The sequence below is a fragment of the Emydura macquarii genome, unplaced genomic scaffold (genome assembly GCF_026122565.2).
Source record: "Emydura macquarii macquarii isolate MOO-44397 ecotype Brisbane River unplaced genomic scaffold, CSIRO-AGI_Emac_v2 contig_2362, whole genome shotgun sequence".
NCBI lineage: Eukaryota > Metazoa > Chordata > Testudines > Chelidae > Emydura > Emydura macquarii.
This window is the reverse complement of record NW_027132499.1, coordinates 418,917-433,231: the sequence shown is the minus strand read 5'-3', so window position 1 is coordinate 433,231 and position 14,315 is coordinate 418,917. Positions and strand designations below refer to the sequence as shown.

At 42.3% G+C, this 14,315-nt stretch overlaps 1 protein-coding gene across 1 annotated transcript in view; it reads left to right on the top strand.

Moving 5' to 3' along the window:
• Positions 1-14,315, top strand: part of PRKX (protein kinase cAMP-dependent X-linked catalytic subunit) — a 116,557-nt gene that overhangs the window by 78,640 nt on the left and 23,602 nt on the right. Inside the window, exons 5-6 of the mRNA XM_067560997.1 lie at positions 7,009-7,104; positions 13,290-13,347. Coding sequence (XP_067417098.1) covers positions 7,009-7,104; positions 13,290-13,347 — 154 coding nt within the window. The remainder of the gene's footprint in view (positions 1-7,008; positions 7,105-13,289; positions 13,348-14,315) is intronic.

Below are 14,315 nucleotides of genomic sequence, written 5' to 3'. Positions count from 1 at the left end.
CTCCCTGACGGGAGATGCAGATACCGGAGAAGTCTCGACGGGCCGGGTCTGGTGCATCTCTGTACTCGACCCTGCCCAAACCGATGGCGCAGGGGAGTGTCTGCGCTCCGCACGCTGCTTCTTCCTCTTCAGTGCCGGCGATGTTGCACGGTGCCCAGTCGCGGTAGTGGCTGCCCACCTGAGACCAAAAGTTGTGCAAATTTTTCCTTACCTAGACGATTGGCTGATCAGGGGCAGGTCCAGGTCCCAAGCGCAGAAGAGCGTTATCCTCACTTGCTCCACATGCAGCAACGAGCATAAATGAGCAGAAGTCCACACTAACCCCAGTGCAATGAATAGAGTTAATTGGGGCTACCCTGGATGCTTCCCAGGCCAGAGTCTTCCAGCCTCAGCCATGTTTTGAGGTAATGGTCTCTATCATCTCCCAGCTGCACCGATGCCCCACGACAACAGCCAGGCACTGCCTACAGCTATTAGGCCTCATGGTGGCCTGCACGTACGTAGTGAGACTAGCTCGCCTAAGGTTCAGAACGCTCCAGGCATGGTGGGCCTCGGTACATGTTCTGAGCAGACACCCATTGAACCGGATGGTCACAGTTTCCCCGCCCGTCTTAGCCTCCCTAAAGTGGTGGCAGACTCCCAGGGCAGTGATGAAGGGCGTTCCGTTCAGGGAACTGGTCCCGTCGGTCACCCTAATTTCCGACGCTTCAGACATAGGATGGGGAGCCCACAGCAGTGCCAACCTAGGCACTCGGGCTCTGGTCAGGGGGAGGAGAGGCATCTGCACATCAACCTGAAGGAGCTGAGGGCCATTCGCCTAACGTGCAAGGTGTTCCTCCTATTCCTGACAGGCAGAGTGGTGCAGGTGCTGACGGACAACACCGCAGCCATGTTTTACTTGAACAGGCAGGGGGAGTGTGCTCTTCAGCCCTCTGCAAGGAAGCTATCTGTCTGTGGGACCTAGGCATGATTGCCACCTGACGGCCTCTCACCTCCCGGGAGTGAGGAATGATGAGGCGGCTCGCCTCAAGAGGTCGTTTCTACCCTGCCACGACTGGTTGTTATACCCAGAGGTGGTGACTATGATCTTCCAGAAGTGGTGCATTCCCCAACTGGACCTATTCGCATCAGCCTGGAACACGAAGTGTCCGAGGTTCTGCTTACTTTAGGTTCACAAGACTGGGTCGATTTTCGAAGCGTTCCTCGTGGACTGGACGGGACCCTTATGTACGCGTTACTGCCCATTCCATTCCTGTCCAAGATCCTGCTGAAAATAAGTTATACTCATCGCTCCAGCCTGGCTGAGGCAGCACTGGTTCAGCATGTTTCTGAACCTTTCGGTTGCCCCACCCCTGGAGCTCCCGAGGCAGCACAACCTTCTGTCCCAGGACCATGGTCACCTATTGCACCCGGACCTGGACTCCCTGCACCTGGCGGCTCTGTGGCTGACAGAGGGCGAGAAGGCCTGCTCGGTGCAGGTCCAGCAAGTCCTGCTTGGCAGCAGGAAGCCTTCTACACAGGTCATGTATCGGGCTAAGTGGAAGCAGTTTACCGGTTGGGTGGAATCCCAGGGTATTCTTCCCAGCCTCTCGCCTGTGCAGGCAATCCTGGAGTACCTGCTCCAGCTTAAAGCTCCAGGGTCTGGTGCTGGCCTCATTGAAGGGTCACCTGGCGGCCATTTCAGCCTTCCATCAGCCGCTATAGGGGAGATCCCTGTTCTCCCATCCCATCCCAAGTTCCTCAATGGGGTGGAGAGGCTTTATCCGCAGGTCCGTGACCCGGTGCTTCCCTGAGTTCTCAATCTGGTCCTCTCGAGACTCACGAGGGGCCCCCCCCTTTGAACCTATGGCTTCATGCCCTCTGCTCATCCTTTCATGGAAGGTAGCCTTCCTGGTGGCCATTACCTCAGCCAGGAAGGTCTCCAAGCTTAGGGCCTTGACCTCAGAGCCCCCTTATTCAGTATTCTATAAGGACGAGGTTCAGCTGAGGCTACATCTGGCCTTCCTACCCAAGGTGTTTTCCCAATTTCATTGTAATCAAGACATTTTTCTCCCCGTGTTTTTTCCCAAACCTCACTGTTCAGAGGAGGAGAGGAGATGGCATTCGCTGGACGTGAGACGAGCCTTGGCCTTCTACATCGACCGTACAAAACCATTCTGGAAATCGATGCAGCTCTTCATCGCAGTGACCGACTAGATGAAAGGCTCACCTGTCTCCACCCAGCGCATCTTCTCGTGGATTACATCATGCATTAAGCTCTGCTATGAGCAGGCGAAGGTGCCATTTCCGGGAACCATCACAACTCATTCAACTAGAGCTCAAGCCTCATCTACAGCTTTCCTGGAGAGAGTGCCCCTGCAGGACATCTGCAAAGCCGCCACCGCATACCTTCATGTCCCACTACACCATTGTCCAGCAGGCGAGAGAGGACGCAGGATTCGGCAGAGCCATGCTGAGGGCAGCTCACCGGTAACTCCAACCCATCTCCAAAGGTATTGCTTGTTAGTCATCTATAGTGGAATGGACATGAGCAAGCACCCGAAGAAGAAAGCAAGGTTACTTACCAGTAACTGATGTTATTCGTTTTGTGTTGCTCTTGTCCATCCCACAACCCACCCCCTGTCCCAGCTGCCAGAGTTGGCAGAAAGAAGGGACTGAGGGGGCGTAGGGCCGGCAGTGCCTCATATACTGCTGCATGTGCGCAGGACTCCAGGGGGTGCCGGAGCCAACCCTATGGGATCTGCGAAGGGGAAAAAGTTCCAGGTAACCATTCACAGAGGTGTGCACACACCTATAGTGGAAAGGACATGAGCAACACATCTCGAAGAACATCAGTTACTGATAAGTAACCTTGTTTTTCAAGGAAAATGTGCTAACCCTACTTAAAACTTGCTGAATGGCCTATCTAATCATTATATGTTGCTTAATCTTTGTTTTTAATTTACTTTCTTCTTTTAATAGTTCCACTTGGGTGTTATCAGATTTTCTTCTCATGCAAAAGGTCTGCATCCAGTAGTCCCCATGTCAATAGCCCTGAGATGTCAGTAATCTCAAGAATGGAAATGCATTTGATAGGTAGGAGTTGAATAAAAGTGGATATATAGCCACAAACAAAATTCCTGCTCCATTACTAGTCATAGGGACTATTAACGTCACTGGCGCATGTATGAGTGGAACATCTGATCACAGAGAAGTATCCTGTAAAATGAACACAATACATTGGAGTGCTCTCTCATAATAACTGAGCATTTAGCATCCTATAAATGGAACCAGTCTTGCAAAGATGCTATCATCTTCGTTTTTCTCTGAGATTAATGTTAAAGATCACATCTGTGTTTTAGTACTTAAATCTTTGGAAGAGAAAACAAATTTATACTCCAAGAATAGTGCTTTGCTTATAAAATGTGTCTGCAATTATCAGAAGTAGAGAATTATTGAATCACAAACTTGCATTCCAATATCATTAGCATTTTCCTGAATGGAATCCAGATGTCCACATTGCTTCCTGCTCCACACACGCTCTAACCAACTGGTGGAGCACATATCTGTCCTATGTAGCAGTGTTTATAATCAGAATAGAATGGCATACTTTTGCAGAAAGAAATTCCATTTTTAATTTGTGACAGTGTAATAACTTGCATTGATTATTAGTGACTGAAGGACTACCTATTTCTCAGTGTCTCAACTGGGCTTTTCCCTGGAAGAGAATCCAAAGTCATTTTAAAAAGAAAGATTTTGAGAGAAACAAATGATGGAAGTAACTCATCTATTAACAATGTGTATAAATAAAATCATCTTGCATAAAATTAATTTAACTTGCTTTATACATTACTAATAACTCTGGATTAACAATTTCCTGATGGAGATTTCTCAGACCTAACATTCCTTTCTGTAATGAATGCACCAAATCAAAAATAGGATTATGAATCTTAATCATAAATACAAAATTGAAAGTTTCAAGTTTTACTATCATTTGGCTGAATAAAAATATTGCGGGCACAGATGCAGCTAGATAGATAGGCTGTCCTAAATAAGCAACAGGACATCCAATCAGTTTCTCCGCTGGGTAGGTGGGAATAGATTGAGCGCATCCAAAATATGATACCATCTCCCTCTATTTTGTTCTCTTTCTTGCTGTTGTTCAAGATAAGAATTTAGGCCTAGATTTGTCAAGTTATTTAGGCATTGCTAAACTCAGTATTGCAATGCCTAAGTCTCATTTTTAAAAGTCAATTCAGCATTTTGAAGCCTAAAGCACACTGATATTTGGGCTCTGAAGTACTTGTATCACTTTTGAAAATGAGACTTAGGTTTCTAAATCAATTATGAGCATAGCAGTGCCTAAATATCTTTAAAAATCTGGACCTTAGACTTCAGAAACACTTGTGCTTGTGTGTTCTGGCTCCACTATGTCATGGTGAGATCATCCAAACAAGGTTCATGGTCACTTTTGCTTTTACAAATAAAAAAATGTTCCATCCTCTTGTCTGCTCCTACTTAAAAATATTTTAGTTGTCTATCACTCTTTTCTTTGGTTAAGGTATGGCCATATTTTCCCTGGACACTCAAATAGTACCATAGTGGAAAATCTGTTGTTGCCTATGATTGTGGTTTGCTAACCATAGTGCAAGAGGAATGTTAATCCAGGTACTGTAACTATTATATGAAGAATCTGGAATATTGAAACAATTGTCCAGTTAGTGTCTACCTGACATAGAGTAATTGTGGAAGAACAGGCTAAAAAAAAACCCCAAAACCAAAAACCCAAGGCTTCAGAAAGAAAGTCAAGTAGGAGGAAAATATTTGTTCTTGTACTAAGGTCTTGTCTGGACTAGAAAGTGTTTGCAAAAGTATTAGCATCTAATGCATTGGTTCCCAACCCATGGCCCAGGGGCCAAAAATGGCCCGTGGGGTCTTTCAGAGTGGCCCATGGCTTCCCTCCCGCTGGCTGCAAAAAGGAACCGCTCTCTGAGGACCTGGGCAGAGCGCGTTCCACGGGGCTACAAGACTGGTGCAGGCTGCTTGCTGCAGCCAAGGGGACAGGAGATCAGCGCTCCCTTCCACCTGGCTGTAGCAGGGAGCACGGCAAAGTGCTCCTCCTGGGTCCATAGGCACTAGGGTCCCTGGTGGAGCCAGAGGGAGGGGAGCACTGATTTCCCATCCTCCTGGCTGCAGAAGGGAGCCACTGCCTAGGGACCCAGGTGGAGCGCACGGGGCTACAGGACATGCAGTTTCCCTGCTGCAGCCAGGGTGATGGGAGATTAGCAAGGAAGCAGCCTCCTCGCTGAGCTCTTTTCGTCTGGCTGCATTGGGGACAGGGTGGAGCAGCCAGGACCTACCAGGCTTGAGAAGAGGCAGGACTCTAAAAATCAGAGCCTTATGGTTTGGTCTGCACTTAGCAGGCCACCCACTCTGATTTAGCTGCTAGGACATGCGCTTTAGTGTGTAGTGACAGTCACTCATCTACACTAATGCTTTGTGTGTGACACATTGTGAGTAATTTGTAGGTGTAAAATACTGAGTGTAAAAATGTAGCATCAAAATATTTACTTTAAATATGTAGTGATTTGTAGTCCTTAATGGTGTATACGTCAATACATTTTTTAATGAGTTGATAAAAACTGATGGCCCTTCAGGATTGTAAAAATGGTATTTGTGGCCCTCGAGCCAAAAGGTTGGGAACCACGGACCTAATGTATACAGCGTTCACCTTTAAAAAAGGAGCTAAGTATGTTAAAACAGTAGGGAGGAACGTATCCTTTAGAGGTGTTAGAATCTAATGTAGACAGGATTCAACATGATTTTTATTCAGCTCTTCATAAAAACACATTCGCTAATACATTAAAAACACCCAACCTTTTCCTAGCCTACACAAGGCATTAAAGTACTAAGGACTCCGTGTAAAGTAAAAATTAGTTGGTGGGTTTTTTTTTCCTACGGCGTTTCAATTTCAGAGGCATAAGGGTTGCTAGCAGTGAATTCACATGCCGTGTTTGGAGGCCAAGGATGTCAGGTGAGCCCAGCTTATTTTGATCAAAATATTCCCCTGGGTAACTTTTAAGAAGGTGAATGTCCACATCTCCAGGAAGTATAGGGAGTCCAGAATTAAACTTATTAAACCTACTGAACTGGATACATCTGCATAGTGATACATGTGTCCTTTCTGTTGAGCAAACCTCAGCCTGTAGAAAGAGAAGCCCAGAAGATGATAAAAAAATCTAGTTGTTGCGAGAGGGTGCAAAAAAGGAGGCAGTTTGAGACAATTGATTCCTTATTTTTCTATAGGCTTTTAAAGGTAAGGAACTATAGCTTCTTAATTGGACCTGGAAATGGCAGCCAAAGAGTAGAGTTCATGGTGTTGGTGCAACATATTTCCTCCATGTCCCCATCTGGAAAACCAGCTGCTGCATTGTGTGCCAGTTGCAGTTTTTTTGGATGACCTTCAGGGCCTGAAAGTCTCCTTTTTGCCCCTTAGGAGACTGACATTCATGTTGAACAAAAGGTACAGCAGTAGCTAATCCTGTGGCACTCTTCCTATCAGGGTCCTCTGGCACCTTTGGATAGGACCTGAAAATGAATGAATGAATATGTGTATGTAATTAGAATGAGGAGACTGTCAGTAGTGTCTAGACTGGAAGGGAAGAGCAGTTTGTTGAGTGCCTTTCTCACATTTCACCAATAGGGAAGAAGCCAAAACACAGACTTTGGAAGGGAAATCTTCTCTCACTATATGTGACTGATTTCTTTGTTGTATTTAAAATAGTTCTCAAAATAGTATATTTTAAATGTGTTCTGTACACAAAGTACATTCCTTGTTTTGCAGGATAGCTATCTCAATTTGGTTACACAGGTGTGTTTAACATTGACTTCAGTATGCAATGCCTGAGTGCATACAGAATAACTATGTACCTAACAATCCGGTCAGCAAATAAATTACTTTAACATAATATCATTCTACATTTTGATGATAACTAAAAAAGCTGTGTTTTGATTGTTTTATTCAAATAGGTTTCCTCCATTTTTTGATGACAACCCATTTGGTATATATCAGAAGATTCTTGCTGGCAAAATAGATTTCCCCAGACATTTGGATTTGTATGTAAAGTAAGTATACTGACTTTCATTACTGGCATGTTTATTTTTAATGACCTCTTTAGCACAGTTTTAAAGGACCTGCGTAGGAAGATACCTTCTTGCAGTATTTTAAAGCACTGTATTGGAAAATATTTTGGACTAAATTTAGTCTTGAAAGTAAAGTGAAAACATATTTTATGTAATAAAATCTGCTTCAGTTAATTTTTTGTAGATACTGGAACATTAAATACTGTTGCAAAGTATCTCATCAGTGCCATGGTGGGGAGAGAAAAGAGTTCCCCTGTAGCATGGGTCACTTGCTGGTTCATTCTCTGTACCTTGAAGTCTTTAAACCATGATTTGAGAACTTCAGTAACTCAGTCATACGTTAGGGGTCTATTACAGGAGTTGGGTGGGTGAGGTTCTGTGGCCTGCATTGTGCGGGTCAGACTAGAGGATCATATTGGTCCCTTCTGACCTTGAAATCTGTGAGTTAGGAGAGATTCATTAGCATTCAGTTTAATATCAGAGAGAAGAAGAGCTTTGGATTACTGTTTTGTGTGTGTTTAACAGTTTGGTTAAATAAATTACTTGAGACTGATATTTTGTAGTGTAATGGCTTCACTTAAATGTCTAACACGTGAATAAGAAACAGAAGACATTCTTGTAATATGTTGCCAGCACTGCAGGTGTGTTTTATTAAAAAAGGAATTTTACTTACAATAATGCTAAAATAAAATCAAACTTAATAAATGACTCTACTTTAGTATCTCTCAGGATAGAGACCACAGAAATTCAAGTATAAATCTTCTCAGCCAAGAATTGAGTGGATGTGGAGAGTGAGCTGTTTTTTTATGACTGGAGGTATTACTTCAGGCTGAGTCCTGAGACGCACAGAGGAGCGGTCTATGGGGAAAAGGTTCTTTGCCAGTACCCGTATTGTACCTGTTGTATGGACTTCACCCATTCAGCAGCACTTCCTCTTTCTCTCTCATACCTCCTGGCTTCTTCAGGCACAACGCATCTCACAAGACCATTATTAAAGCTGAATTAGCAAATATTATGAGCATGCTCCAGCTTATTATATCTGCTTCTGCTGACTCAGCCTAGAACGCCATACCAGTACATATTCTGAACAATGGCTGCCCTCGAAATGCTGCTGCTACCAGTTTCCTGCAGTTTCTTCTTTTCATCTATTGTGTTTAATACAATCCTTCTCAACAAAGAGTACGCTTCTCCAGATGTGCTATCTTGCAGTAAATTTTGGGCACATGGCCAGAAGATGAATAGCACAAAGTTGGTTTCTTTGTCATTGATGACAAAGCCATTGTGATGAAAAGCAATTCAATCTAGGTACTGTCAACATCTGTTTGTACTTTTAAATCATACAGTAATCACTGACTTGTATCATCTGGTAAATCCTGATGCTATGAAAGACTTTTGTTACCAGATTTGCCCGTTACCTTGAGGTGTGCTCATTTATTAGGGTTACTTTCCTGGGGGGCAGGCGGAGAGGGGAGGTTGTAATTCTATCAATATACTGCTTGTGTCCCTTGTGTTTTCAGATGGAGATTTACTTCTCCCTTTTGCAAGTACCCTCCCAATGGAGCTACCCTGCAGGACCTGTTTCCCAGGATTGGGTTCTTCCAGCCCCAGACTCAGATCAACACCCGCATATACACACACGCAGATTAACAGAGCATGTCTGAGCAGCCTGGGTCAATCAGCACTCTTAAGATGACCCCTTATATGTCACTGGGCTCAGCAGGCTGGGATGAACAGCAATTCCAAGCTGCCACCCTTATATGCCACAGATTCAGTACATCCCTATCCCACCTTCACATTACAATTGTTCTGGTAGTAACCCTCTTGATGAGCAAATGCCACAGGATTTTTGGGCATTTCAGGGATATTTGGCTTAGTTAAAAGAAGCGTTGCTGCAGAGCAAGATAGGGAAGCCAAGAACACGGAAGATCAAACAAAGTTTGGAGAGAGTCTGGCAACCAGCTTGATTAGAAGTTATTTTATTGCCAGCTCTATAGAGTTATAGCCATACAAGGAGAGACCAACAAACAAAACAGTTACAATATTACACGGTTTCAATTGGGGTATTGAGGAAATCTAGACCAACTTTGATTACAGGTCAGGTTTAGAAAGTTATATCTGGAGAGTGAGAGAGAGAGAAAGAGAGATCAAATTAGGTATGAGGGGGGAAAAAATGGGCTTAACCAGAGAAGAGAGAGAGTGAGTTGGGGTCTTACCACCCAGTGCAGCTTGAACTGGTTGAAGGTTCCCAGGAGACAGGCTGTCCAACTTAGGGTCTGGAGTGCTTGAGACAGGCAGAGCCCCCAACTGATCAGTCAGGAAAAGGTGAAGTCCTAGTGGAACTGATGCATCTTTTGGATTCAGGCATCAGAACAGAGTTTTGAACTTGAGTAAGGGTTTTTGTAGGGAAGAAACAATGGTTCAAGGAAGAACACTAGATTTGTTTATGGGTAAACGATGACTCAAGGGAATATACCAGAGCTGTTTTGTTTAGGCTGGATAATAGGAACTGATCATTCCTGGCTATGGGCAATGTTACTTCGAGGGAGCTCACAATGCAATAAGACAGATTCAGTATTTTGGATATCAATAAAGGATCTATGAATAGAATTGGTCTGATAACTGCTGAGCTGGGGGTGTGTGGGTATGGGTTCATTAATATCTGGAGCAAAAATCCCCCATCATGCAGTGCTTCCCTGCTTCTCTGGTCCCAGAGTTCAGTGCAGTCCGTGCCTTGGAATCTCTGTTCTTCATTCTGTATGCTAATGGAGAGGTCTCCTTGTCACATCTTCAATCCAATGAGGCTAGGGGAATTGCCTTAATCTTGTCATGCTTGTCTGGAGGGGTTTAGGTGTCTCCCCCACTGCCTTTTCATTGCTTTTTGTAAGTCTTTCTTCTGATCAGTTCTGGTTCAAGCAGAGGCTGGCGGGGGAGGTCCTTTGTCAGTCAGACAGGCTGGGTACTGCACCCTGGTTCCCCAAGAGCACAGAGCTGACAGGTAGCACTTTCTAGCATACACATGCTGAGTGCAGTGACAAGTTCCATTGCTCAGTCAAGAGAGCTGGCCATCAGGGAGCAGTTAGGCTACACTGGGTATCACAGCCTTTGATACTCTCCTTTCTTGGTTCTCTTTCTACTTCTCTAGGTATTCTTTTAGTATCTTTCTTAGTGCGTAATCTTCCTCCTGCCCTCCCACTTTCTATAGGGGTCCCACGGGCTCTGGTCTGGGCCCCTTACTCTTTTTTTTTTTTTCCTTTTTACCTTTTTGGATGATCTCATCCATGATTTCTTTATGCCATTGACTCACCAATCTATCACTTCACTCCCAACCTGTTTCCCACTATCCAATTCTGTATTTCATCCTACCTCTTTGACATCTCTTTCTTGGCTTCACACCATTAACTTAAACAGAACTCCCTAATTTTTCCTATGAAACCAATCAACTGCCATCCAAATCCCCATTCTTTCACTTTCGACACCATCTTACCAGTCACCTAAATCCTCAGCCTGGGAGTAATATTTGACTCCTCTGTTTCCTTCTCTCCCTCCTCCCCCCCATCACATACAAGTGGTGCCCAAATAACTGTTCCTCCGCAACATTTCCATAAACTGACTTTTCAACTCTGTCTAGACAGTAAAGACTCTTGGCAAGGCCTTGATCTACCACCTTTAATACTGGAGCATCTTTTTTTTTTCTGCCCGCCCTGTTGCCCATATCATTCCCTATAATCCATTAGAGAAAACAGCTGCTAAGATCAGCTTTTGTAAACTGATCTGACTGTCATACCATTGTCTCCTCTTTCACTGTATCAAGTTCGTTTCTTGTTACTGTTGGTAAGGTTCTGCATAACTTTTTCTGCTTACCTGACGTAGTCCGTTTTCACATTGCTCTTCACTTTGCCTCTGCCGGCCTTGTTGCCAGTTTATTTGATCTTTCCCACAGCGGTTTCTGTGCTTTATTTCTTCCCATCCTCTACATGTGAAATGCCTTTCCTAAGCTAGCATGCCGTGGCCATTATACTCTCCAAGTTCAAATCTCTTTTCAAGACCCACTTCTGACAGCGATTACAAGAATTTAACCATTTAATAATAATCCATTCCCCTTTGAAAAGTAGAACTACTGATAGGTGTCTCAGCCACCTTCCTGGTATGTGTGTGGTTTTGTTATTTGGGTAAATTCTTCACGGCAAACATGTCATCTCTTGTGTTTTTGGAAATGTATAACAATGTGGGTGCCACTGCAGTCTAAATAATTATTATAAAGCAGATCTGAACCGGATGCCGGCACCTACTTGAATTCAACACTTTATGTAATGAACTGTTTGAATGAATGATTTTTTTAATCCTATGTTTAAAGTAGGACACAAACACTACATTGTCTCCTGATGCAAATATTAATGTGGATGCTCCATCTCTTTGAATGCAACACACATGTACAGCTTCAGTGACAATTCAGCATCATTGAGCCAGTACATGACTCAGCTGTGTATTTTCTGCATTTCCAAGGCTAGTTTGAGGAGCAGTTAAATGAAAATCTCTACAATTTATTCTTCTAGAAGTCATCAATTAAATAACACAGTGCTGGTTTAAATGACACAGTAAGCTCAAAAGTGGTTACACAATCTGTTTCTAACCCACTGGGATCCAGTAATAGATCTGGCCCTTTATTTCAAATTTGAATTACTGTTCACTATTCTATTTGAAAGGATGTTTGTTTGTTTAGAACAATAATGGTTAGATTTTGCCCCGCCCCAGCCCATCCTTAAGTGCCCTCTGAGATGCACTGAGAGGAGAAGAAATTCCTTCAGGAATAACTACAATTGACAGAATCACAGGACAGTCTAAATCCAGCCACTTACTGGCACAAATGCTCATGGGAGATTAGGAAATCTCCTTCTGACTTCACATTTGTATTCCTGTATATTTCCACAGAGTTTCAGAAATATTTGCTCTGCCAAATATGACAGTTTTCAAGCTGTTTAGCAAATTTATTATTCAATTCACTCATCCTAAATAAGCCAAGCTATTGTGACATCTAGGACCCATGGTACAATCTTATCTGGTCTTTTGGGCTATGATTCATTTCATCCTGGCCGTGTCCCTTCTATTTGCCTACTTGCTGTAATAAAACTTGGTTTCTTAAAAGAAAAAACCTATTTATTTGCTGGGTCATAAAAATCAGATCCATATTTACCTAAGCTTTCCATGAGGCACTTCTGTTTGAAGTCCCTGCAATCTTCCTTGCATGCATCATCTCTTATTTCTTTAGGCTGCAGAACAGCAAAGATGGCTAAGCTGTTTTCTCTTAGACATTAATTATTTTAGAACATACACAACTGTTACTTTGCTCTCATTGAAGAAGTTAACTTCTAGATACGAATATAGCCACTGAGAAAGTGTGTGATTGACTGTAGAAATTTATGGCTAAATTTCTCTCCGTAAGACCTGTGTATATCAAGGGAAACTTCACTGACTAATGGAGTTATTCTGGATTTACATTGGAATAATGAAACAGAATTTGATCCTTATTTTTTTTAATAACATGGTACTTACAAATTTATTTGCCTAATACTTTTGATTTCCTAAGTGTAGTCTCAGCTTTTAAAAAGTTGAATTTAGTTTTATGCAAAGTTGTTCATCAAACAATATTAGGGTCGCAAAGTATATATTTCATTTTCAATGAAGGACTTGTAAATGCAAGGTAGACCCCACTATATTTTAAGCGGAGAACTTGCTGTTCCACGTTTTCTGTATTTTTAACTGAGGTAGAATTCAATATATTATTGGAAGATACAGATATAATTTTCCATCTTTTTTAATTTGCTAAAACTGTGCTCTGTACAAAGTTCAGTTATGACTTAAGATTTGTAATGTCTAACAAAATACAAAGAAAAGTTAGATTCTTACAAGAGGGCAAGGAACTTCTATCCCAAATCTTTTCTTAAGAAACTACACTCTATGGAGAGATTTACTTCTGTTCTTCTGAGATAGGTTACCTGTTATTATTCGAGCCTTCAACCCTTTGAATGTAAATCATTCTGAAATATGTTAAACGTGAATTACTACAATGCACAAAATATTTATGCTGGTAAAATAAAAGTGCTTCCAGGGGTCTATAGTACGCATATCATAATGAAATAAAACAATGACAAATCTTTTCTCTGTTACAGGGATCTTATTAAGAAGCTCCTTGTGGTTGACAGGACAAGGCGATTAGGAAATATGAAGGTTAGTGTAAAATACGTTATGTTTAAAAATGTCAAGTAGAACAAGGCTGGAGATTGGAAGAATTTCACTATCGCTGTTACAAAGATTTTAGATTTTCTGTATCTTAATTTCGTTTTTACTTTTTTTGTTTTGTATGCATGAATGTTTAGGTCTACTTGTGCTTCTATTGTGTTAGGACTGAACATCTAAATTAGTATCTGAAAAATATTAAGTATGATATTTTTATGTTCTGAATGTTTTTGTCATATTTGTACTAGCTGGATGAATGCTGTAGCTGATTTTTGTCTTAAACTTTACAGAAGTACCTCTGTGTTTCACTAAATTGCTGTTAAATATGGTGTTAAATGTGTTAAATGGTGTTAAATATGTAATTGCACCATACTTTGTTTAATGTAAGCAAAAGAGAAAATAGTGAGGAAAAAGAGAAGGTGTGTGTTTGTATGTGATGGACTGCTCTACTGCACTAGAGCTGTCATCTGGCACTTTGTCCAGATTCACCCCTCTCCTGTCCAGTTCTATTTCCTTGGCCAGTTTAAATGATTTTTCCCCCAAGGAAACAGCTTTGTCCTGCAACTGTATGTATAAACGTAAATATCTTTCAAGCTGTTTTTTTTTTTAAATGTTGTTAAAATTTGGAAATATTACCACAACTACTACTACACTTTAAAAAGATGGATTTTTTGTAGGTGAAGGTACACAAAATTTTAAAAGTGGCTCCCCCACCCCACAGTTTAAATTGATTCTCCTGTAATGTTGTGGCACCTCCGTAGCCAAAGGAAATGTCATCAGCATTCAAGCAGTAGTTGCCAGATACCCTACTTGTCACATTCTGTTTTTGTGGAATTTAATGCAATTCCATGTCCATAAAGAGGTGAATGTGCAGCTTTTCTGAGGAAGAAGTATGTATGTCCACATTGTACAGTATATTCTATAAAAATGGAACAAGGATAGAAAATAGCATCAAGGTG